Source organism: Coturnix japonica, chromosome 1 (assembly GCF_054131305.1).
Source record: "Coturnix japonica strain WE chromosome 1, WE-NBRP24, whole genome shotgun sequence".
NCBI lineage: Eukaryota > Metazoa > Chordata > Aves > Galliformes > Phasianidae > Coturnix > Coturnix japonica.
This window is the reverse complement of record NC_140663.1, coordinates 42,248,098-42,275,505: the sequence shown is the minus strand read 5'-3', so window position 1 is coordinate 42,275,505 and position 27,408 is coordinate 42,248,098. Positions and strand designations below refer to the sequence as shown.

The 27,408-nt window shown below is 36.3% G+C and overlaps 1 protein-coding gene across 6 annotated transcripts; it reads right to left on the bottom strand.

Moving 5' to 3' along the window:
- Nucleotides 1-1,662: 1,662 nt before the first annotated feature.
- Nucleotides 1,663-27,396, bottom strand: APAF1 (apoptotic peptidase activating factor 1). 6 transcript variants are annotated; one of them, XR_014934254.1, is made up of 27 exons: nucleotides 27,235-27,390; nucleotides 26,377-26,560; nucleotides 25,881-26,070; nucleotides 24,548-24,745; nucleotides 23,416-23,599; nucleotides 22,748-22,860; nucleotides 22,236-22,367; nucleotides 21,636-21,874; nucleotides 20,815-20,982; nucleotides 20,059-20,190; nucleotides 19,465-19,578; nucleotides 18,730-18,908; nucleotides 17,895-18,021; nucleotides 15,697-15,822; nucleotides 14,727-14,858; nucleotides 13,341-13,466; nucleotides 12,216-12,377; nucleotides 11,814-11,942; nucleotides 10,939-11,119; nucleotides 10,006-10,125; nucleotides 9,003-9,128; nucleotides 8,063-8,188; nucleotides 6,061-6,180; nucleotides 5,290-5,415; nucleotides 4,399-4,524; nucleotides 3,823-3,969; nucleotides 1,663-3,301 (listed from the first exon to the last, which is right to left on the bottom strand). XR_014934254.1 is itself a non-coding variant. In XM_015858858.3 (27 exons), the coding sequence occupies exons 2-27, from the start codon at nucleotides 26,512-26,514 to the stop codon at nucleotides 3,158-3,160; spliced, it is 3,750 nt and encodes a 1,249-aa protein (XP_015714344.2). In that variant the 5' UTR covers nucleotides 26,515-26,560; nucleotides 27,235-27,396; the 3' UTR covers nucleotides 1,663-3,157. The 6 variants fall into 6 exon arrangements, 3 of the variants coding, with proteins under 3 accessions (XP_015714344.2, XP_032299928.2, XP_032299933.2); XR_001554307.2 differs by having other exon boundaries at nucleotides 10,939-11,064; nucleotides 14,771-14,858; XR_014934256.1 differs by having other exon boundaries at nucleotides 10,939-11,064; nucleotides 14,771-14,858; nucleotides 26,377-26,518; nucleotides 27,235-27,356.
- Nucleotides 27,397-27,408: the final 12 nt, after the last annotated feature.

Sequence of the window (27,408 nt, the reverse complement as noted above, 5' to 3'; positions counted from 1 at the left end):
CTGTGAAGATAAAAAAAAAATAGCATAGTGACCAGCAACTGCTAATTATTGTAACACTTACACCAATTCTATTTTAAGGCACCCTGGTCAGATGGTCATTATCTTAATGCTTTGAGCTCCACATTGGGTGCCAAAACGACTGTTGTGGTGAAACCCGTCCTTGGAGGTGTTCAAGGCCAGGTTGGACGGGGTCCTGGGCAACCTGATCTAGTAAAGGTGTATGTTTGGTGGCCCTGCTAGGCAGGGGGGCTGGAACTACATGATCCTTGAGGTCCCTTCCAACCCGGGTAATTCTGTGATTCTGTGAAACCCAGTCAACTGCCCAAAGCTTTACAGCCTTCCATGTGGTGTCAGTGTTATGAAACAACCCTGTGTCTCATTCAGGCACTGTCCTGGCTACCCCCTGCCCCACACCATCATGGCAGCTACTCTGCCCCACTGAAAGGCCCAGCCCTGAGTGGGATCCCATTACCCAGCAACAGCCAAACTTTGGTGTGCTACTAACACTGCTTCGACCGAAACCAGGCCAGGTGCTATGACTAATTCAATGTGTCAGACTGCTTACTCAGCTTCGCTTTCTATTAAAGCCTACAAAAGCATCATCTTTAAAACACCTCAGGAGAACAGAGACGAGGACACGCACTGCTGTAGCTAGATACAATTGGACTCCCTATAGAAACTTTGCAGTTCTCCCAGTGTTTTGTAATAGGGAGTGTAACTGCATCATTTCCTAGGAGACACACAATAATTTAGGGGCAGAGAGTTCCTCCACTGACAGCAGGATTCTATTCCCTGCTGAAATATTTTAAATTAAATATTTTAAATTAAAAGACGCTGTTGCCTTGGTTGACCCCTGTCTTAAAAGCTTTTTATTTATTTTTTTAAATCTTTTTCCAGCAAATCACATCTATTCTTTGGTTCTTCAGGCAATCTCTCCTTCCACTGCAGCCACGAAGTCTTAGTAGTCAACTCTATCTATTTGCACATAAATACAGATTATGAAGCACAGCTTCCTAAGTTGCAGCAACAAGCACAATGCTCCTGTGCTGCCATCCTTCCAGAATAATTTAAGAATGCATTATTTAGCCCACATGCTTCTAAGATTCTGTACTACTTGCTGGCTATTTGCTTCCAAATTGAAAATCTCCATGAATTCCACTCTCCACATTTTCTTTGTTAAGCCACGATCAGATTCTCCCTTCATCAGAGATCCATTAACATTGTCACAAAAGACAGCTTTCTGCCCTGGTTTCTCATGCGAAACAGTGATCCTGTATTTTCAGGTCTCTTAAGTTCTGACTAACGTTGTCGTAGTGAAGGGACGATGTGACTGAGAGGAGCATCCCACTACCTGAATGTTCAGCTTCAGTTAAGAGCAGGTACCAATGAGGTCTGTACAAGCTAGACAACGTAGAAACATATCTATCTCGAACTGTACACGGCATGTTTCAAGACAATAGATTGCCTTTGTTCATTTTTTCCTGTGTGTCACATGATATTTAAAACCACTGCTTACCTATTTGTGATGTGATGTAAAAAACAGCATTACATTCATAGTGACAGTAAAAACATAGAAAAAGATTATAAAAGGAAAATAAAATAGACAGCACCTCCCCTCCCTTCTACTCAGTAAAAACAAAACAAAGAAACAACACTCAAGAATTAAAATTTCTTTTGTGTTGCCTGGATCATCTTTATTGAATGCTGTACAAACTTACAATACAAAACATTATTATTTTTTTTCTATCAAATTTCTTATCTTTGTATTTCTGCCAGCAGTACTCTAATTATACTGACCCGTATTCAATAGCACCTTAGAAACAGTGGAATTTCAAGTTAAAAAAGAGGGAAAAAAAAACCATGGATTGTCAAAATCAGGAAAATATTAGGAATGTGTATTAAATCGTCTGAAATGCACAGCAAAAAAAGCTACTAAAAGTGAAAATTTCATTATTGTGCACCAGGTGATACACCCTTGTTAATGCACCTTTTACAACTGAGTGTTTAGATGACGCATGCTACTGCCAACTACAAAAATCACGGCACTAATGTCTGTGCAGTCACTCTTCATAGTTAAAAGGCAGTTTAGTGGAACAAGGCTTACTGGCATCTAAGAAAAGTTGTTAACCAGTTGTTCACAAAAGATATGCCAAGTACAACTAGTAGAAAACATCAAAGATTCCGCCCCATAGAGAATCTATAAATAGATTACAAAAACAAAACAATGATAAAAATCTCATATTGCCAGGAAAAAAGATCACAGCACAAAGAACCCAATGTTAAGAAAGCCGACAATGAAATGTCTTCACAGTATAAACTCAACGCTCATTTCAAAAGTAAAAAACACAAATTCACACCCTCTAATATTTTTAAATACAAACCTCTTAAAGCATTCCCAGTGTCACTTTAGCTGGTTAGCTGTACCATCGTTTGAATGGATGCACAGCACAATCTCTTCCACTTCAATTCCAATATCCCTTCAGATTTTACCTTGAGAAAACAAGACTCAAGATGTTCCCCTTAATAAGAATAGCTCACACACATCATTTCTCTCCATATCACTTACATCTCCACAAGGTTAGAAGTGTGAAGATTCTTGGGGCAAGAGGGAAGCAATGCTGCTGTAAACTGAAAAGCCACTTGATTTGTTTTCAACTTGGAGCAGCAGTATAGCTGGCTTCTTCCAAATGAAGGATGTCCCTGATTCTTTCCATTCTGTACTAAATGAAAAGTCTTTCATCTTAGTAAAAAAGAATAAAATTGTCTCTCACAGTTGTGCTCGTGACAAGAGAGCGTTTAGCCATCAGCCCTTGCACAAAATACATTACTGATCTATTATATTCCTATTATTTTTTCACTGTTAATTATTGATTTCTCCTAATTTGAATAAATCTTCATAAAATTTCATTACAAAATTGGAAGCAATATACTCAAGATGCAAATCAGGAGTTATACATTATAATGATGCTTATCAAAAACAAGACTAAACGCTAGTTAATTCGCAAAAACATGCAGAAATGTAAACAGATATGCATGAAAACATTGGGAATACAACACTGAAATGTAATTCACAGCTTAACGAGAGAAAAATTTAGCACAGTCTTGATTCCAGCTCAAAAAATGAATTCAATGATCTCCGCAGCGTTCAGCCCATCAATCACAACTTCCGTAATACATAAAGAATACCAAGATTATCAACAGTCACATATACTTCAAAACTAGGGGACACGTGTATTGACTTGAGGTTTGTTCCATTCGTGTAGAAGGTTTGCAAGGATTCTCCCGTAGTTACATCCCACCACTATAAAATATAACCACACAGTTTAAGTTAGCAAGTATGTCTTTCGAGGCTGAATATTCACTTCCCATTTTTTCTATAAAGAAATTCAGAACTTTGTTATCTTAAATAAGTAAGTAAATGCAGTAGGACACAGAGCATCTTCATGTTCTTTATGAAGAACATGACTGCAGATGAAATTGAGTGGATATTAAGGTGAACAGAAATGACTGGGATCTTTAAAATTAAAGATGTTAAGAAGAGCTTTGCTAATAAAGATCTGAAGCTCCCAACTCCATCGTGAACTCTATGAACAACAGCACATATGGAGTTTAAAAACAAACTCCATTTTATAAATACATTCAAGGACCTTTCAAACTGGAGAAGAAAAGCAAGAAGTGCCAGACAATGACAATGATGGAGCAGTCTTAAGTAAAAAAATATCAGACTTGTTTATTTTAAGTGGTTTGGGTTTTCCTTTAGAATTACCAGCATACTGTCTTTTCATTAGGTAAGTTAGATCATTTTATTATTTCAAGGCTTACCTTCAGATAGCCTCCAGATGACACAAGCATCTTACTGTCGGGAGAAAATGAGAGGGCTGTTACCCAACCACCGTGTGTTGGTTCTCCTTCATCCACAGTAACTGAGGAGCAGAAGTGAAGTAATTCACCTGTTAAAATGTCCCAAATCTGAGAGAAAGAAAACATTAACTATGTAAGTAAACGTAAGGAAAGCTGAAATATACTTTCCTATATTAGAGGGGGAAAAAAAAAAAAAACTTTAAAAATAATCATTCAATTGGAAATGACAGGATAACCCAAAAAAACACTCTCCTCCTACAACAGAATTATACAGAAAGGATTTAATCACTCATGGAATTTACAGTAGAGTAGTTCAGCATCATTCATCAACCTATGGAACCTAGGAAAACAAATCTATCTGTATAGTTACAAGTTACTGTCACCTTGTATTAATGTGGCAAGGTATCTTGGCAATCTTCAACTGATATTCAGTATGATGCTAATTAAACAGACATGCAGAACACAAACTATGAGAACTCCTCAGTGTGTGAACTGACTATCAACTGAATTATAACATAAGCAAGGTTAAAGCAGTACCCTTATATCTCCTTTGTCATCTCCGGTGGCCAGTAATTTGTTATTAGGAGAGAAAGCAGAGCACCGCACACAGGCTTCATGACCTTTCAGCTCATGAAGAACAGATGAACTTTCAAAGCTCCATATCTACATGGAAAACACAGAAGAGTGAAAACAAGCTCAAAAACAATTATGGCTTTACCACTTTCATTCTAAAAGAAAACCATTAGTATTCAAATGTACAAATCACTTCTTATATATACACTTAAAAGGCTTCTTTCCTTATATATGGACTACACTTTACATACTCTGCTTTCACTTTCTGAATCACACAAGAATGCTTTTGTTACAACCTACACAATCAGGTATACCCTTTCCTTGGAATATACTCTTTAAAGCAACTCATTCATTTATAAAGAACTTCACAAAATTGTCCCTGGGATTCATGGGTCAATTCAGAACTATAGTTTAAAAAGCTGATGGTGCAGGCCCAGAATGTTTAGCAGTTCACTACTTCTCAAGCTTTGCTTCTGAACAAAAATAATACCAACAACATGGATAACATTTTCATGTAAAGTTTCAGAATTATTTCTTAACGTGTGTTTCCAAATTAGAACATTAGGCTATTAATAAATCGATAGAGAGAACTAAACAAAACATTCTTCATAGATGTTTGCATTAAATGTGTGTTTTATTCACATAGAGGTTACCAGGACAGCCTGAAGTTATATCCAGATCAATTGTGAATGTCTGTAACAGCATTAGAAACATGTTCACAGATACAGGAATTTTAATACTAGAAATAAAAAAGGGTTAGTAAAATAATCACTAGTTATCTCATAATGAAAAATAGAGCAAAAATGTCAGGCCAAACAAGGAATCATAGTTATTTTTGTACATAACGTAACCAACCTTTGCAGTTTTGTCAGCAGAAGTAGATGAAAACCTGCTACCATCAGGTGAGACAGCACAAGAAAGAACAGCACCTCTATGGCAAGCAAAATCTTTTTCTGTTTTTCCAGTGGTGATATTCCAAACCTATGGAACAGAATTAGCCCGTGTTTCCAGTATAATACTCTTTAAAAAAAAAAGAAGTTTAAGACCTGCATCATACAGATTAATAAAGGAAATAAAACTCGTGTGTGCAGTACTAATATGATATTTTGCCAAAATGCAACATTAAAAATAATTAATAAATATTATCAGAAATATAAAATGTTAATTTTTATATTAAACCAACACATACTTCCAGATCAATTCAACCAGATGAGTGTCAATACAACTGTATGGGAAACTGTTGATCACAACCTGAACCTCTGATTAACCATCTGAGGCAAGCAATGAGTCAGCTGCAGGAGTACAGGTGAAAGTAATTCAGCTGTGCTCCTGGAAGGGGTGGAGCATGGCTCCACCTCTCCTAGATCCTATTTAAGGTCTGACCAATAAATAATTATTATTTATTTATTAATAACTAAGGCAGGATGTCTTTCTGTAGATTGCTTCTGTGTGGAGTTTTACAGCAAGCCTCAACACTGGTGAGCATTTGTCATTAACTTTGTATTACAAAATCTCTGTTTATCCATCAATTTAATAACTGTACAACAACATACAGAGGTTACCAAATAGCTTTTCTAATTAAAGAAATTAAGAAGAATTCTACGTGATACACAGCCATTTATTTACCTTCACTGTTCCATCAAATGACCAGGAAAGAAGCTTTGAATTTTCTAGAAGTGCAAAGTCTTTGATTGCTTCCTCATGCCCTCTTAGAAACACACACTCATTCAACTGCCAATTCCAGACCTAATAATAAAGATGGAATATACATGTGTATGAGAAAAATAACTTAAAAAGAATTAACTATTTAATTTTAAGCCTGTAGGAATGATAAAAAGTTTTTATGGAGATGGCAATTTATTAGAAGACACGGTAGTCAATCTCAGAGGTAGTTCACTTTAAAGCATTAACCACTGCAAAATTTGAAAGCAAAGCGCTTCCCAGAGTCTGATTTTTTATAAGTGAATTTGGTGCTTAAGCACTTGGCAGCCAAATAAGTCAATAATACCCTGAGTTGCATTAGCACCATTAGCCAGTCAAGGGATGTGATTATTATGCTCTGCATTGGTGCAGCCTCACCTTAAGCATGTGTGCAGGTTAGCATATAAAACTATTAGAAAGTATCCAAAGGAGGGCAACACAGATGGTGAAGGGTCTACTGGGTAAGATAGATAAGGAACAACTGAAGTCGCTTGGTTTATTTAGCCTGGAGAAAAGGAGCCTACAGTTCCTTACTAAGGGAGCAGAGGGAAAGCATTTGTCTCTGCTCTCTATGACAGTGACAGGACCTAAGGGAACAGCATGGAGCTGTGTCAGGAGAGGGTCAGGTTGAGGATCAGGAAAAGGTTCTTAACCAGAGGTTGGTTGGAAACTGGCACAGACTTCCCAGGGCAGTGGTCACAGCCCTGAGTTGTTCAAAGAGCAATGGACAATGCTCTCAGACACAAGGTTTGAATTTTGGCTGGTCCTTGTGTGGAGCCCAGAGCTGGACTCAATGATTCCCATGGTTCCATCCAATCCACGATATTCTAGAATTCTATTAAATTTTGCATAATTCATATTTTAAATTTTTAGATTTTTATAAAAGTAAATATAAATCTATAATTTAATTTATATTTTAAAGAGTATTTTTAAGGAAGTGTCATTTCAGTCAGTGTTTTCATGGCAAAATGATGCTATTTTAATCAAACCCTGTACCGAAAATTGAATAAATGTCATTTTATCTTACAGAATTTATTAAACTTCAATATAATTTAAATGACAGTGACTTAACTGGTTTTCAAATAGGTTTTCTGCGTCAAAGAAAGAACAGTAACGAGGCAACTGCCGTGCAGTGAAAACTGAAGTACATACTAAAGTATAAATGACCAGGACATTCACTTCAAAGTGCATTCCTTGATGAGCTAAAATGCTACACACACAATGATGCTTCTCTACAGCCAATCAACCTTGCTAAGAAGGAGAGCTTATTAACTTGAGACTATGTCAGTGCAACCTTCTTGCAAGTATCTGTGCTCAGCTCTGTATTGGACTAGGTAGACACAGCAGCCCACTCAAGTGTTTCAGTTCTATTCCCTTACACAGTATAGACAAGTCCATAGCTGGCCAGTGCTGAATTGCATCCCAAACTCACATGATCAGGACTGTTGAGTTATTCTCAAAGAAAATTAGTATTTCTTTTCATCCATCTGAAAAGAGTTGGTTCTATCATGTACTGCATTAGAACTCCATAATATTCACTATTCTATGGAATATAAATAATGGCCTACAGATTCTACAGCCCCTTGTCTCCATCTGGTGCTTTAATTTGCTGCATCCCACTTGAGGACATCCAGACAAAAAACAGTAACTTCTTATTTACAGTTTCTTTGCAACAAGTTACTTGATATTGCAACACTTGCAAATTAGATAAATAGGATAGCAGAAATCAAAGCAGCAGTAGAATCAAGGATGCCAACTTACCCTAATGCAACATAAAATCAATTCAAAATGCATGGAACAAAGATGGTTCCATATTCAGGATATACAGTGGTCATTGACTGAGTTTACGTTAGGTATAATAGAAAAAATGTTTTTAACTTATTTTTAAAAATAGGTACAATATGACCCTTTAAAATATCTTCCAAACCTGTATGACTGCATCATGAGCACTTGAAATCAGAGTCTGACAATCGGTGGTAAATCGACAATGCTGCACAGATGTCCTGTAGGCCTCCCGGGACGTCAGAAATCTCCCATCCAACAACTGCAGTACCTTTACAAAGAAAAATGCAGTAACTGAATTTATTTTACATATTTTAGGGAAAGGAAGTTCAAATTCTCAACACAAATTCTCTTTAAATACGAAGAGACTGTAAATACACCATTTTCAATCAATGGACTGAGTCTTGTGTCCAGTTCTGGGCTACCTGGTAAAAAAAAACGACAGGGATCTCCTGGAAAGAGTCCAGTGGAGGGCCACAAAGATGATAAAGGGCCTGGAGCATCTCCCCTATAAGGAAAGGCTGGGTGATCTGGGTCTGTCCAGCCTTGAGAAAAGAAGACTCAAAGGAGATCTGATGAATGTCTATAAATATCTAAGGTGTGGGAGGCAAAGGGATGAGACTCTTTTCAGCAGTGTGTGGTGATAGAACAAGGGGAAATGGCCACAAACTGGAGCATAGGAAGTTCTGCAGAAATGTGTCTAAGAACTTCTTCACAGTAATGGTGACGGTGCACTGGAACAGGCTACTCAGGGAGGCTGTGCCTCGATGTCAACTTGTGCAACCTGGTCTAGGAGGCCGCATTGCAGGGGTGCTGAACTCAATGAACTCTAGAGATCCCTTCCAGCTCCTATAATTCTGTCATTCTGTGATGGTGACAACAAATATCAGTCCTTGGTGAAATGAAATGCAAAACTGCATTGTAAGCATTACCTTTAAACTACCATCATTTCAGTGTCACTCAAATATAAAAAATTTTTAGTACCATACCAAAGAATATTATTGGAGAGAATAACTAAAATGACATTTCTTTAAAAAGAAAAGTTGATTCCTATTATTTTCAAGATCAAGCTTAGGATTTAATACCTTTATTGCTCCATTCTCCTGCCCAAATGCTGCAAATTTAAGATCTTCACTTAAGCAACAGCAGCAAATAAGGGATTCCTGAGGTTCTGTCTGCATGATAATGCTGTCTGTATTTCCATTAATGAGCTGCAAGATAGGAAATTAATTAACATAATATTTTAAAATTTGAACTGAAATAAAATAGAATAAAAAGCTAGGAACAGCAACAGAAGAGTTTGTCAGTTTCTAAACTTTTGTTTATCTAGACCAGATACTTTCACAAATCAGTTGCTTTAAAGGTCTGCGTAACTCCTGCTGTAGATCATTGTCTGAACAGGACAAGATTGCAGACAGAAACACAGCTCAGTCTCAGAAGGCTTTTAAAAGTTTGCATGATCAAATAAAACAGTAAGTCAACAAGTTATTCCTGAATTTCAAAAGCCATATAGTGAGTTCTGAGCTCAAAACTACTTGCCAGTGAGATACTTGTGCCAAATGGAGCGTAAGCATGACTTAAAGCTTAAAAGCAGGTACAGCCCACCAATCTCAACCAAGTGTTGTCCTTACACCAATTCTGATGAGATCTTTAGAATATAACGATTTACAAAAAATCTATAAGCTAAAAATATCTACCAGTGTGATGCATTTAAAATGATTGTAAAGCACATCAAAAGGTGACTAGGAATGCATTTCTGAGAGACTACAGATCACTAAAGATTAAACATCACAGTCACAGGAGAAACTACCTTTAGAGATATGACAGCAGACACACTGTTGAATTACTGTACAAATGCTTAACTACAGTTTGACTCTTCAGTCAATTTCTCTTCATGAGCAAAGGTGAAAAATCTATTCTGTTATGAGGCAGAGCTCCTAGATTTAAAATCTTACAACATATTAAGAATCATCTGCTACAGATTCAACTGCTGAAAGTCACGAATAGGCAGTTATTTCAGTGCTTTGTTTCCTACTGAGATTTACATATAAATTCAAATATACTAACACATGGAGAAATATAGCTTACCTGAATATGTTTCTGATTGTAAATTGCTAAAATCATGACTTCACCATTGTGAAATACAACATCCAGTTCACTTTTTAGCACAGCATCAGAAGACTTGCACACCTTGTTTGTTTCCCAAATCTGTTGAAGAACAGTGTTCCATTAGTTTTAAAGGACAAGATATAAAACTTGCTGAGTACCTTTAAACCAAAGTCTTATATCCTAGCAAATAACACCTATCTTGAAACAGTGCCCTTTTTATTTACTACAGAAAGTTGCGCAATTGCTATAGCAATTTCAACTGATGAAAAAAATAATTCTTTTTCCAGGCTGCCAAGCAGGCCTCTAAGTATTTGGCATCAGGACCATGAAGTCCACAATTTTCTGTTTCAAAGAAGAGTGTTAAAATTCTATTACAGTAAATGCCAAGTATAGATTTCTATACTTCAATTGCTTTCAAAATATCAAGAAAGTAAGTGTTAGCTTGGAGAGAAGGAAATGTTACTTTGGTACATTGTAGGTCTGTTTTCGTAGTTGTATTGTCTCATTAAAAACTATAAGAATCTGCCCTAAATATTAACATATTTATCTATTTATTATTTAATATTAAGGCATATTAACTCTGCTAGTTTACAAAAGGACCATCAAAACTGTTCCCTTTTTTAATTTAGATAAAATCTAAAAACTATCATTACTATTGAAATGCCACTGGATTTAAAAAATTATTTATCTATATCATAAACAAAAAAAATAGGCAGCTCATTTTACTGTATAGAGAATTATTTTTGTATGTTTATATAATACAAAGCTAAATACTTATAACTGCAATGATAAATGCTTTATATTATTATATATGAATATTTAATTTTATAACAACAATTTTAACAAATAATTTAGCTTTATAAACACACATAAACAGTACCAGCTTTAAAAAAAAAAAAAAAGTCATCTTACCCGTATTGTCTGGTCCTCAGATGATGTCAGAAATAAAGATCCATCTGAGGAAAATGCCACACAGTGAACCCAGCTCATGTGTCCCCTGCAATCTGCTACTTTTGATAAGGATTTCATATTCCATAACTGCAGCAGAAATAGGAAAGAACTCAAGTGGATTTTGATTATATTTCAAGCAAAACTGAAAAGAAGCATACTTCATTACTACCTCTACTAGCATTTTCCTCACTTCTCACTCTACAACTGTCATGTAAAAAGAACTGTGCCTGTTGATGACAATTTGATGGTCAGTGACATGGAAACAGAAGCTTCTGACAACAATAAGTTTAAAAGATGTGGGAGGAATTACAAAAAAAACAACTCACACATTATGAAAATACAAGTGAGCTGACCAAGTAGGTTGCAAAAAGAGAAAACAAAGAAGAACAGAAAACCCAAATACTTGTACATGCTTAGTTAGTCATGATAGTCCCAAAGTTATTTCAGCTGTTGTATTCCTCTTTCATGAACTGCCACATCCTGCAGCAGCACACAGGAGAAGGTATTTTGTTTGCCTGTTTTGAGATAGGTGATGGGAAGGCATACACTCTGGAGACTGACAATAATCACATGATAACTTTGAACACATACAGTGGCCTAGTGGTTTTATATAAAACTGAGTTCTGCTTTCTAAGAGGAATGCCTAATCTCAAAACACTATTTCCCAATTCCTATTTTACATCTTATAGGTAAACAAAAATTGTAAAGAATAAAGCACATTGAAAAGCTATTAAAAATGCCACTTTGTTTTACCTCTCCTTACACAAAACCACAACAAACATAACACTTTGTATTACTCTTTCTTGGTATATCGTAGCAATAAAGAAATCACTTACCTCAATAGAACAATGAGACAAAGCTACTGCTACTAACTCATCCCCAGCACAGAAGTCGCAATACTGGATTGTACTGTGATGACTTACGATGACTTGTGTTAACAGGTTACATGTTGTAACATCAAAAAGCTGTGAAGGTAATTACAATATTGAGCACAGGGCTGGAATGACTTCACCACAGACACAGTTTATATACTTAACAGTATACATTTTTTAATGTAGAAGGTATTTCTCTCATTCATCATGTTTATTATCTATATATTTTTTACTAAACATGCACTTAAAAACAAGCACTTTATGTCTGAAACATCTAGGTAGTTTATAATGCAGTAATTATTCATAAATTCTACCTAGATGGCAACATACTACACCTGTAGAGAATTATTAACATGAAATACTTACCAAAAGCTTATTTTTGGCTACCACCAAAATTGTATCACTACTTCTGGACCAAGAGCAACATTTTACTAAAACCTCCACTTCATCTTGGTGCTCATCAGCATTCCTGAAGAAATCTTTTATCTCAATAGTTTTCAGTTCATTTGCTGAACGCACATCCCAAAGCTTCAAGAAAAAAATAAAGGAAATACATGAAACTTCTCTTTACAGTTGAGTATACGGTTGGACTTGATAATCTTTGTGATAATCTTTGAGGTCTTTTCCAACCTGAGTAATTCTATGATTCTATACAGAATACAACAGGGGAGAACCACTTCCCAATTTCTTTTTAGGGAAGAAAGTGAGGAAAACGAGAAACAAGCAAGCCCAGATGGTTGTCTTAACTTCTACTTAAAAACAGACTAAAGGCAAAAATAACATCTTCTCTGCAACTCTATTAAGTCCTCTCACAACAAGAAACCTGGTACACTGGATACAAGTTTGTACCCCTATTTCACTGAGGCAGCTTCCAGAGAGCTACTGAATATTTCTGTTTCCTCTACCAAAATTTTTCTTCTGAATGACAACAGATACTACAATCTCACTTTACTGACATAGCAGCCCCATGGAAAGGTATCAGTGTTTTATGAATTGCAGTACTGAAATAGGTAGTTCTGTTGCAGTCAAAGGCAATAAAAAGCAATGCTTGTGTTCTAAGGACAAACATAACTACCTCAGTACACAAATATCTTTTATTGCTTATTCAATATCAGATGACAGACATTTTAACTATTCTAGTTTTTTTTTGCTGTCGTTTTCATTATTATTTTTCTTTAAACAGAAAATTTCAGAACACCTTCCACACCAGTTCTCTTAACTATATACTTTATTTTTATTAATAGTAGAAAGCACTCAAAATGAGACTCAGTGGGATTGGTTTAAAATTGCAGCCACTCAATTCTTCTTCTGGAACTGGACAGAACTTCATCAAGCCTTGCATTAAGAGTGGGAACAATACTCAACTGCTTCAGAGTTTAATTCATGAAAACTGACCACACAAATACAAAATTATCTCACCCATACTTTGTATTTTATACCCCAAAAAAATCATCCAAACAGGCAGTTGATTTAAAAAAATAAGATGTGTACCTTCACTGTTCCATCTGTTGAGCAGCTAGCAATATAGTCATCATTTGGTGAAAATCTACAGTGACTGACAGCGTTTATATGACCAAACATTGTATTCCTACAGTACTTCTCCTTCAGATCCCAAAGCTGCATGAGAAATAAATATGTAAATGCCATTAAATTCATAAATTATTCACAGACAGATTGTACATGTTTTTCACAAAATCACAGTGGCAACCAAATTCTCAAAAATGTTTCTTAGTTTTACCCACGTGCTCACAGACTTGAAGCTATGCCTGAGGTTCCCCCACAAATTACTTCCATATGCTAGTTCGCATAAAAAAGATTCCCATGACTATTATATAACACTTTCTGTAAAGTGAATGCAAGAACCTCAAATAGCACAAAGTTACCAAAGGCTTCTTCAGAGTGAGGATTAAACTTTGTCTAGCCTCTTTCCTTCCTCTCAGTCTCAAAGTTCAGAATTATGTAGCTTGTACACAGTAACTAAAATGAAATCTCTTAACTCAGTGTTGGATTACTGTGTCCTCTCTAATAAAGATAAAAGAACAATTTGTGCGTTAGAGGCCACATGCAGACACATGCACTTTCTAGGCCTACAGCACATACTGCCTTTTTGCTACCAAACCTTTCACTTGTCTGCTCAGGGAGAATTCAAAGCAGAAACAGTTACCTGAACAGTGTTCTCTTTAAAAAAAAATAAATAAATAGAAATCCAGCCTCTCTGATTTTTATTTTACTGTTCTTTTCTATTACTGGACATACTTGTGCTGTGAAATTCCACCCTTACCCACAGCCAGGTCTTCCTTTGTTCTTCCACTTCCTCTCCTTCCGCAGACACTTCACTTACATGGCTTCTGCTCTGAGTAGACATACTGCCTCATAGTCTGAGTACTGCCAGATTGCTGACCTGACAAATCTTTTGCTTTGATTTACTGTTATTCTGTTGGCACCCACTTTCATTTCTTTATTATGTCAAATCAATTTAATAAGAAAATATATCTGCTCCCCTTCTATTAGGTTATTTATTTATTCATTTCATCATTTGGCACCTAGTTTTGTATTGTTTGTGGCTGTTGTTTGTTTGTTTTTACTTCTTTACGGTTTTTAATCAGGTATTCCATTCCCAGGCTCTCCCATTCCTATTCCCATCCTCTAGAAGTCTTCACCTTTGTGCTCAGCCAATAGGAAATATGCTGACTTTTCATCGCAAGTATAAATATTCCTCTTCCGTTCTGCCCTGTCAGTACTCTTGATCAGTTTCTGTCTCTCTTCCAGTGGGCTCATTATAAACCTTAATTTACAGAGTTTGAAGCATATTTCTACAACAGTAATTACTTTGTTTTGATTATTCCCATACTGCTTATCACAAACTTTTCAACTTACTTTGATGTAAGTGTCATCTGAGCAGGTGGCTAAAAGATACTGACCCCTTCTGTTATTGAACTGGCAGCAATTGACCTGCTCTGTGTGTTCTTCATATACGTACAAACACTCGCCTGTTCTTGAATTCCAGATCTAAACAGAGTTGAAGGACAAAAATCAGCTTTAAATAAATTCAATGTACTTAATAAAAAATGAAATTTCTAAATCACGTTGGAATACAAATAAAGCCCTAAAAATGCTCTTAATAACACATAAAAATGCTTGAAGAGAAAGGGAAAACACATGTAGTTACATTTATTAACACACAGCTGTGATTTCAGATTGTTTTCACTAAAATAGCAGAGATGTAGATATACACATTTTTCAAAACAAGAACTGGAACCTGGCATCTACAGCCAAAGGTTCTTATAACAAGGTGTCTGCAACCAAATAAAACCAACTTACTCTTGTCAAAATTCAGTTTCAGCCTACTATTAATTATAGAAAATTTCACAGCTAATTTTGAACAATTTAAATATCAAATGGATGAGGAAGATCATAGTTTAGATCTGAGAAAGATTAGAATACCATCAAGATTTTTGGTGCAGTTCTGAAGAATTAAAAATAAAATGAAAAATAATATATAACAGAAAGCACTATATAAGAAAAACATTTATGGATACCTTCATTTTATGTTACAAACAGGACTGGACTCATGTATTGTGTTTTACATAAAAAGAATCATCTGATAGTACAAGTAAAATAAGTTGTAATTGTGTATGCATGTTGTTAACACAAGTAAATGATGCTTAACGTAACAAGTATGAGATCTTTTGTTTTTAAAGTAGTGAATTATCCACATAAGGTTTAAAACAGTTACTAAAAACCTTCTGTCCTAAGAATCTGCTCTGCCTGAGTTGGCTAAAACTGAAATCTGAATTATGATGATGCAAAACAAATAAGCAAAAAAGTCTCTTCTCCGTTTACTTACCTTCACCTTTTTATCAGCTGAACAAGTTGCTACATATTTATCATCTGCAGAAAAAGTGCAGCAAAGTATTTCATCATCATGAGCACTTATCTCCAGCAATCTCTCTCCACTTTCTGCTTTAAACACCTGAAAAAATACAATGAGGAATGAAATCTTTTAGCTGGCATACAACTTCAAAACATGCTACACAAATAAAGGATTGCTTTCTCTCAAAGAGCTCCCTTAGCTAAACTCTTCATAAAACTGCTTGCATTCTGAAAGCACGTATAATTTCAAGGAAAGTAATATGAAAACATTTAATTTGAACTTCAAATCTATAGAGATGATAGAAATTATTATGGAAAGAAATAGTGAAAACTAATTTAAAAAAAATCCGTATGCATTATGTGTTTTATTAATGACTGTGTATAACCTTTGAGCCAAAAGCTAGGCCATCTACCACATAAGACTTCTGTACTCCTTAAGACTAAATACATGTACTTTCTTACTCTACTTTAATAACTTCACCACACAATAGCTTACTAACAATATCTGCACTGTTATTAGAAGTACAAATTCCAGATTGATATATACGATATCCTTCTGTTGAATAAAGAATTTTAGCAGCAATTGATAATTAAGTAAAGGTGCTAGGAGTCTCTTTTGAGCTGGTTACAAGGAAGGAAAGGATGGCAAGGAAGAAGCACTGCACATTAACCACTTCCCTAAAATTCTGGGGCTTATCTTAATGATGGTGAAAAGTACCTTTTCCAGCTCAAGAATAAACAATCTTCAGCTGTTCTAACAAATCACAATTTGCTCTTTGCAGCAACATTCAAGATGCTACAGTCGTGAAATCCCTATTTTTCCTATCTTCTTTCATTAAATGGGATTAACAGTGATAATGAAATAGTTGGTATTTGTTCAAATAAAAGCGACAAAGCAAAAGGAAATCTACATCTACTGTAAATTCTGCAGAATATCTGCTCTTAATTTGGCAGTCATTTCTGCTTCTGGGTTAGTCTAAAATCTGAAGGCATTAGTTTTATTTTGATGTCACTGTTAGGAAAAACAAGATTAAGATCAAAGTTCAACAATGAAAAATGATTGTTAATTTTTGTATTATCTCTTCTAGCGTAGGCTCTGGGGAAAAAATAAATAAAATAAAATAAAATAAAATAAAATAAAATAAAATAAAATAAAATAAAATAAAATAAAATAAAATAAAATAAAATAAAATAAAATAAAATAAAATAAAATAAAATAAAATAAAATCCCTTTTTTTGATAGAAAGTCAAGAGAAAAACAAGGAATCAGCAGTCCCAATAATGAAGCCATGAAGTACAGAAGCCCAGCACAGTAACTTCAGCACAGCCACCAAGCATCTCCTTAAGTGGGTGGATGCCATGACCATAACAGTGTAAAAGCCAGCAAATAAAAGAAAGTAGTAAGCACCACCACATTACACAGGCAAATGAACAGCAACTAAGGACCACTAATACTTTTACTTTAGCAAGCATCCAAAACAATACCAAAGGCTTGCAGAAAACTTGTTCTTTACCCTTACCTTTGGCTGTCTGGAATATGGATACTTTACCAGGTTAGTGGCTGGCTGATTGCTAGTTTTCCTGAGAGCTGTCTGGCTTCCTTCCAGGCAGACTGCTGGCAAATTTGTATTAGTCACTTCCTCTCTCTCTCCCCATATTCACTTCCTAACAACTGAATACCTTTTTCCAGTCTACCGCTGCCCTCAGCTTTCAGGACTCATTTTTCTGCCCAGATTTCTCTATTTTGCATGACAAAATTAACAAACATAGCGCCAAACATCCATTAAAACCCCATGGAAATTGTAAAGAACTAACAAACATGTCTCACTGTTTTTTAGTACTGTAGATGGGAAATACCATTTCTGCAAACAAATGTGAAACATGGGACGCACTACTTAAATCTTATGCTTTTTTGTAACATTAAAAGGAATCTCATGTTCTCGTGTTCATAGCATGCTCTCATGCTATGGTATAATGATATAGTTATTGAACTACAAAACAATACTTACGAGCCTAAAAGTGTTATGTAACACCCTTTCTATCTCTTGTCTCTGTTATATTCAAGATTTCTAATATCTTCACAGCAAAAGGAAAGCAAGAGCATCATTAACAAACATTATCAAAACTTCACACAGCATTATACTTTGCTGATGCATAGGTAGGTACTTTTACCTGAAGTGTTTTATCAGCTCCACATGATGCTATTCTTTGTCTATCCCTAGAAAAGCAGGCATGGTAAACTGCATCTCTATGTGGACGAACAACCAGACGGGACAGGTTTTTCAAGGATTTTTTATTTCTGCAGGAGAAGATAGTTCATTTGTGAGGAGGAGGATCTCCCAGCATCTCTAATCATTCAAAATCCTCTTTAAAATATAGCATTTGTTCATCTATTATGTGCAGCAAGCTTTTGAAACATCAAATTATCTGTCAGCCTTCATGAAAAATAAGGGAAACCAATTTCTAAGTTCACTGAGAATTTATGGTGCTCTCCAACAGCTGAGAGCTTAGAAACCAAGAAAGATACAATGTGCATAAGAAACCAATGTGCCACCTCATGTGCACAGCCACTGTAAAGCAAAACAGTCTTCCTAATAACATCTTAATGAGCTGGTATCTGTCATGTCCAAACAGACTTCTTTCTGAAGCTGTGATCTCCTATGTGCTCTCTTTCAAGTTTGCATCATGCACATTATATTTGCCCTACAATTCTCATCTTTCTAAAAAATTATAAAGTTTCAAAATACCACATTTTCACCTTTGTGTAGATATTTAAAATGAACGTTCACTGAGAAGTAAATATATTTCTTCATTTCTATGAAATTATTACTAATTTGTAGCTTTACATGTCCGTTTTTTCTTTCATTAGCTCCTGAAAATTAGTTCACTTTCTTTTCCTATTAAAAACATAGCACATTTTTATTACCCATTGCGGTGTTTAGTTGCGTATGCAACAATTTTGTTGAATCAAGGGATAAACATCAGCAAATGGATTATTGCTACTTACATCCATTCCAAGTAAAATGTTCCCGTTTCTCTTTGAGCCCGTAGCTTGGCTTGTTGATACACCTCAGATGCCTCTGGTTGGCAAAGACCCAGCTGTGTAATGTCAGGAAAAGGCTGTCGTCCAAGGAGGTGCCCATTTAAAGACAGAAATTCTTGAAAATTCTCACGTATTATGGTATCCTATGTACAGAGCAGATAATGTTTGATAATTAGTGAAGTGGATACATTTTCTAAGTGGCCTTTGCTTTTTAATTTTCTATACAGGCAGTATTCTTGCAGAAGCATTTAGTTCTCCTTAGTTCTATTACCAAGTACCTATCATAGACTGAAATATTTTGCTATTTTATTCAGAAAAAGTGTATTATCCTTACTTTTCAAATAAGGATATCGGAAGCAATGATTTACTCAATGAGCAGTCAATGTTAAATGTCAGAATGACCATTCCAATAGGACAACTAAACCTCCCCCAAGAAAGGGAGTACCATCTGCACCCACCATTAATTATCACAGAACCACAGATTCTCACCAATGAGTTAATTGCCAAGGTCTGAAGTTAACAAAAAAATATAGTTTTTGAATCCTTCATTTTCTCTCCTCCAAGGTAAAGTTAAACTTAGGACTGCCCTAATGTTTCATTTTTACACTTCCTTTGTATCCCACATACATTCATAAATAAAATGCAATAAAAGATGGAAAAACATATTTGGAACAGACTGATCATTTACCTTTTACATACCTTTTGATCCAGGACTGAACTATATTCTACATATTCATGAATTAGATGAGCTGGTCCTACCAATTCTGTTTTAGCTTTAATCCAGTCTAGAGAAAACATAAGATCACGGAGTTCCTACAAGAAATACAAATAAAAGTTCAGAGCATGAGTCCCACAACTGAATCTACTCAAGGGAAAAATAAAAAACCACGGGAAAACACATTAGGTATTTAATATATGTTAATACAATTCACTCCAGTTCACTCATCAATCTACTTGAATACTCTAAAAACATCAATTTAATTTTATTATAAAACATAGTAAGCCAGGATTTCCAAAAAAGCTTAGGAAGAGTTTTTACCATGTCTTCCTCAAAAGAAAAAGAAAAGCAAAAGGCATTATAAGAAATCTTCTTATGAACGGACTGAAATGAGACACAGGGCAGAAATGAAGTCATTTTCATAACAGTTAGCGGAACCCATAAAGGACTTTATGTTCAGTGTTTGCCTGTCTGCCCAAAGGCCAGGGAAAAGAGAGCTCTGAGTGGGAAAAATGGCCTGGAGGGGAAGGGCAGTGGGTCAAGAAAAGAAAAAGATGAACCCAGTCAGAACTCACCTTCTGCATGTTGGCACCAGCCATGTGATATGCTAGAAAGTTATACCAGTACATGCAGTCCTCTTGAGATAGCACAGGCACATGAAGCTTGTAATATTTCTTGTACTGATTTACTATGTTTTTATGTAGTTCCTGCAATGTGAACCCAAAGACGCTTTCAGTTGACACTATAAAAAGGTGTGGACTGATTTTAATATTAAACATTTTTTTAATTGTTATTACTTCTCAATGTAAAATGTCAATACATTAAATAAGAAAAACTTATCTTAAGAAACTGTAATTTAAATTATGTTGAAGACTTTCTACAGAAACTCCCTGGATATTAAAGGCAGAAAAGCAAGTTGCTAATCTTCCTTCTTAGACTGAGAAAAGCTATCAGGTCACTCTTAACATTAAACATGCACAACCAGTAATAAAAATGACCCTTTACATACATATAAAGCAAGGAACTGGTCTCTTCTTCCCATCTACTTTTTTTGCCCTCTCCTTCAAAACCAGACCTAGATGACCCTTAAAGGTCCCTTTTAACCCAAGACATTATACAGTTCTGTTAGTTTCTTAGCTCCGTGTGGAATTATCATTAAATCACTTCTCATTTTCAAGTTAAAGACATTTTTAGCCAGCATTAAGTTTAACTGTAGTGTGGTCCTATTATATGAATTTACTCTAGATACTATTTGAAAAAGGAATGTTTTCTGAAGAAAGTTCAGCTTTGTAGAATAAGGTTAGAAGTAAGCAGATAAGCCAGAACTCTACCTGAAGCTGGTTGCGATTCTGCTCTGTAAGAAAGTCAAGTTGAAGATCATGTAAATAATAATGAAATGAATTCCCATTACGATCACAGAACAATAATGATTTGTTAACAAATTCCTGCAGTATATCTTCAACTTCCTCGGTTTCCATATCCCAAAGAATACAGAGCACCTAAAAAAGCAGAAAACATAATTAGAACTAAGGAAAAAACAAAACTGTAGGAATACCATAAAAGACTAAAAATTAACTGGAAAAAAAAAACAAAAAAACCACAAAAACATGGTAGAAACATTACCATTTGCAGAAGACATGTATGCTCTGTGAATAACTCAGTAAGTTCAATATCAAACTATATATAATTAGACAGATAATAGTTATATAAGAGACAGATAATACAAGCTACCCCTTCATTTGTCTATTTGTACTGATTCATGGTGATTATGTATTTTTCATAACAGAAATTCCCTAACAGTTTTTAAGCCTCCAGACAGTTCAGTTACAACTTAATGTAAGAGCTATGCATGGAGTGTATGTTAAATTAATATTACGAACATATTAATTCAGTTACAGTTTTTTAGCTTCATTACTGGCAATAAAAGGTAGGATATAGTAATGGATCCAGTCTACCAATTAAGTTGCGTATAACAATAGTTGTATAATAATTTTAAATGTTACTATTTCTTTAAAGCTATTGTTTATATATCACTAAAAATCATTGAATGTCCTGAGTTGGAAGGAACCTACGAGAACCATCAAATCAAATTCATAAATAATAATAATAATAAACAAAGTAAGCTATGAGTTTTTTGCGTTGGTGTTATTACCTTAGTAGGCACTTTAACATCTTTTGGGAGGATGGAGAGGTCTTTATAGTAATCTTTTAAATCATTACTCAGTTGCTCTACACTTATGGACATTGCTTCATCAAGGGCTTCATAGTCATAAGATGAAGATTTTCTTATTCTTTTAAACTGCTTATTCTGCAACTGTTTGAGATAATATTCCCAGCGACTAGGGAAATCTCGGAGTAATGCACCTATCAAGGATATCACAAGAGGAGAACCTGGAGGAAGGAAGTAAATTCATCTTAGAGAATCTGAAGGAACACAATTCAATAGTTTAGTCTAGTGGTTGAATAAATCAGGAAATTTTCTTAATTAAATTCTTGAGGTGTCCCCATCGCCTTACCACTATCAGACTGTGTAAAAAGTTTATAAGGTCCCTTCAAGCACCAGAAGACCATAATGGGATCACCCCAGAGCCTTCTCTTCTCCAGGCTGAACAAGCCCAGCTCCCTTAACCTCTCTTCCTAGCTGGGTGCTCCAGCCCTCTGATCATTAGATGTTCCCTCCTTTCCTGTAAGTCAAAATTCAGAAGAAAAATAAAAGAACACTGAGTGGTTTAAAAAGTGACAAGTATCATACCTTTGCATTCCCTTATAATGCAGTTAGCTTGTTCTGGCAGTTCTGATATTTTCATGTTCACAAACAGGGCTAAAACCTCCAGTCCTTTCTCATGTGTTAGTCCACTTTCCACATGAATCTCATACTTATTGCCTATACACAGCAGGAAAAAAATGAAAAGAATCTTTAAAATGCTATGAAAATTGAGAGCATTTTCTAAGAAAAATCTGGAGCAGAGGATCCAGCTCAGAGACTACTTCATATGTAGAGATAATCAGTTTAAACAGCAGCATCAGGCAGGCTAATTTACTGAAGAGTGCAGTGATTCCCAACGTAGACATACACACAGGACAACATATAACGTGTATTTCATGTAAAAGTATACTTTTATAGAACAGAATGCTAAAGCTTTGTCATTTTGTCCACAACTTGACAGACGTGGATTCTATCCAGCTCTTTTAAAAATTCACAATAACACTTTGCAAACATGCACATCCATCACTTGTAATGCAGAAGAGAAGATCATTCCTTACCAGAAACAGCATCGGTCACGCTCCTGTCCCTGCTGGTGATTAGAACCTGACATTGATTATCAAATGCTTTTAGTACCCAGGAATCCCAAATATCATCCAGGACCAAAAGAGACCTAGTTAAAGAAAACATATTTCATATTTCAGATATGTAATTTCAGATTAGTAGTAATTTCAGATTTCAGATTAGTAATACGATACGGTATTTCACCTTAATGATGAAAGAACATTTTCAGAACTAATAAAGTACAACTTTAATTTACTTTCACTAATACAAGAAGCACTTTAAAAGGACAAAAAATGCTGTGTCAGAAAGCTGAACGCAAGCTTCTCCAAGAACTAGTGAAGTTTGATTCATAATTGAATGCTATTAACCTAACGCAACACATTCTCTTTTACCATAAGAAAGTAATATAGAAAATATTAACAGTAGTTCCTAAGAAAGCATCAAAATTCTTGAAGTACTGCTAGTTTTAACTTGACTATCACTTCTAAATTATCTACGTTAAAAGAGAAAAAGGGAAAGCAAAAGGTGAAAGGGTTAGGATGTTTTCTTCTGCTTTTTTTTCTTTTTTTTTTTTTAATTAAGAACAGAAACATTAATGATAATAGATTTCAGATGATTAGACTCTGCATAGTAAAAGAACAGCACTGCATTTTACTAACAGCACCTTGGGTATTTGCGCAGCATCAGCAAACGAAGACGATCTTTGGCCTCCTCGATATTAAGTGGTGGTCTCTGTGAAAGAGTAGAGTCCTGCTCTAATCTACTACAGAGATTCTGTAGTTTTATGAGGAGCCCTGCTTTGTCCTGTTTTCCCACAGAGATCCAGTGAACTCCGCCTGGAAAATAACCTGACAGAACAACAATATTAATCATGCTGTACATTCAAAATTAGAAGTATTTATAGTAGCTTAGAATGACAAGCAATAATACAATTTAAATTAAAACATAAACTGTAAAGTCTATTGCAAACCAACCTTAAAACTTTACTGTACCACAGGAGGGTGATTCTACAAGTTCACTGCCTTATATTTTACAAGGAACAGGCACTGTAAGGCAAATTTCCAAAGCTCACACTGCCACTGATGCTGTCCCTCCTCTCTATTTGTCTTCCTTCCTGACCCCTGGCAAGCCCTTTCCCTCTTCTCTGACTCAGCATTCACTTTTACACTTTACAGGAGTTCATGGCTTGGGATACAAAATGATCACAAAACAGTTAGCAAGAAGGCATCTAGAAGAGTCAGCTGCAGCACATGATGCCATATTCTCTAATCCTCAGACACGTTCTCTAATATCTCAGCCTAATGTTCTGCTCCAAATGTCCTATACAGAAAAACATCAGTAAATGATTTCATTTATGATCTATCGTGAGCTAAAATGAAAGTAGTATAACCACACCACAAATGTCTGACATCACTGAAATCTACACTACAGTCTGAGCAAGATGTTTTATACTCATACAGCATAGGTAGAAGCCTGAAGAACTGACAAGTAATGCTCAAAAAAAGAATAAAGACTAAAAACCATTTTATATGTTGTAGCGATAGAAATATCAAATTCAAGTTAGCTGAGGATGCATCTACTCTCATAAATCAAAGCAGGTTTCGTGGTAACAAGCTGAAAGAGTCTTTTTCCATAAATTAGTAACTTGCAAACAATATTTCAGAAGCACCTAAGGAATTTATCATGCTAAATACAAAATTAAATTTAAGACGACTTAAGATACTTCTCCATATATGCTCAGTGTGTGGATATTTCTAACAATTTTTATTAGAATATTGATCTTTTTATAATAGTACCTTCCAAGAGTTGGTGATCCCTTAAAGCTTCTGCTGTTAAAACAGTCTTTCCGCAACCCGCCATTCCATAAACTGTCACCCAGCCTGGATCGTTTCCTAAGCTGCACAGTTTCTGTTTAATAGCATCTACCAGTTTCGGCCGAGTAACAAACACAACTGGTCTCTGTGGTACACCTCCTTCGCAGAGAGTTGTCTTAACTGAAGTTAGAAACAAGAAAAATGAAAAGAAGTGATTTCTAAACATTATGCCTCTTCAAAACAAAACAAACAATTCGCTCAGCTTGTTTCCCATACAAATGCTCTAAGAACTACTGGACTAACTATGTCACAATTAACAGGTATCAGCTTCCCACCTACAGCAGTGCTCGGTTGGTAACTACACTTACATCAGTCCCAAGAAGAGAAAAGAGAATGTGCAAGGAGGTGGTAGGGTTGCCACCCCTGGAGGTGTTAAAGACGCATGTGGATGTGGCAGAGGGACATGGTTAGAGGGACAGGCAGGGGATGCGGTGACACTTGGACCAGATGATCTTAGTGGTCTTTTCCAACCTTAATGACTCTATGATTCGTATACTGGACAGTGCCAAAAAATATACTGTAAGATTCAGCTGCATTTAGTCAAATGCAGTAAGACAGTTCATCCCACCAAAAACTACCAATTTATTCCATATAAATCAAAGAAGACAACTTCTGTAAAGTTTAGACCTTACTGAAGATAAGCAAAAGATCTGGTGGAGAAACTAGCAACCAATTAACAGGATTAACAGTTGGCATGCAGTGCTGAGAGCTGCAGATTGCACGAAATGAGAAACATCTGAATTTTGAAGGCTAAAACTTCTTATGTTAAATTTACTTCCCTTACGATATACTAGGGCTATTCCAAAAGTCACACCTCCTCTTTTATTATGTTGGCTTAAACATCAGAGGCAGATACAGGTGATAAGGCATTAGAGGTTGAACCTTCCTAACTATATTCCATTACATTTTGTTGCTGTGCAGCAGATGGCAGCAGAGGGGCAGCCTGACTTAGAAATGTATATGAAGCAAAGGTGCAGAATTAAACACCTCACTAGAAAAATAGCACCTACTGACACTCATTGACACTTGTTGAGCGTTGATGTCCATTTTCAAGATAACCTATGAAAGTCATAACCATCCTCTCCTATCATATGAAATACAGAACTACCAACTATCATGCTACCAAAACAAGTGAACAAGCTCATTGTTTACTTCCTTTTTGGTGGAACAGGTATTACAGATAGTCACCTAGCAGTGAATAAAAACACAGCTTCTCTCTCCCTTCAGAAACTGGGACTGCTGCAGTTGCACTAACCATATGAAGTCATCTCATCCATGGCATTCTTTCCATTCCTGGAGGAGAAGACAGGGATGCCATCCTGAAGAAGCGCAGCAAGATCCCGGTACCCTTCATGAAGCAGTGCATTATAAAAAGATCTATATGCGTTGTTGTCTTTGGTAAGAAGAGTATTTATTAGCATAGCTGCTCGCTCCTTCTGTGTATTCTAGAACAAACATTAAGATAGGTGTTACACACAGGCAAGAGAAACCATCTAATCAGCTTTATAAAACACCTAGTCTATCACTCTGCAAGTTATTCACTGCGTTTATTGCTGTAGATATGGGTTTCAGTTGAGCAAGACTTCAGCTCACCCTTATGGACTGCAAATATAACTACGTGCTAAGTGCTTGGTTAAGCATTTGTAATGTAGTAATGATTGACAGCAATAACTCTTTTTAGAAAGGACAATAAAACACAAGAACAGCCTGGAAGGATAATAAAAAGAAAGAAAAAACAGAGATGACTCTACCTGTTGTTTCACTTTCTCCTCCTCCTGCAATGTTAGGACTTGGTCAGCAACCATACAGTCCATAATGTAAGAGGTTTTGATGTCTTTCTCCAGTGCTTGACGATTCATAATTAAACACATTCTACTCTTCGCATCCATATTTCTTTAGGGGGGAGGGGGGGGAGGGAGGGGGAAAGAAGTCAAGCTGGAACCAAAACATAACACACACGTACAAAGAAAGTTATTTTAAAGTATTTTATGCTTTCAGATTTAGATCAGCTGCATTAGTGGTTAACAGAATAAACCTTCAGGCAAGCTAATGTTACAGAATGTAGGAATCTTAAAGAATTCATTGTTTTTCACGTCTGTCCTGGTGAAAAGACTTTGATAGTCCACTCAAGTTGCTGTTGTCCCTGGTATGCCAGAAACTTGGTCTCTCCCCTTCTCCCTGCATCCCTCAGAGTCCCCAGGTCACATTAGCAGGGATAGCAGGATGGAAACGGAGAGGACCCGAGGCTGAACTGTAGCAGAACATGAAACCCCGTCACCTCCCAAGAGATGAACCCAGCGGTGCCTCCACGAGCCGGGCTGCATGTAGATACGCTCCCACCCCAGCACAGGGCGGAACGCTTCTTTAGGCAGCATCAGATACACACGCATAAACACCCGTTCTCCCTCCATCTCATAAAAACAAACAACAACAACAAACGGTGAGAAGCCGGTGAAAGCCTCTTTCTCCCCGAGGCTTTCCAGCAGTCACAACACTCCCTTCTCACCGCGAGGGAAACGAAACAGAAAGCGCAGCACCCGCCGCCGCCCCGCGCCCACAGCTGGACCCACAGCCCCTCACCACCCCGCTCGCACACTCAAGGCCGCTACCCGCCGAGGAGGAGCCTTCCTCCGGCTCCGACGAGAAGCGGCAGCCGAACCCCGCACAGCCGGCAGCCGTCCCGCCGCCACTTCCTCCTTCCGGGCCCGGGGGTGGGGAAACGTGGCCCGGCCCTGAGCCGGCCCTGAGCCGCCCCACGCCTGCGTGAAGCCGGGGCTGTCGGC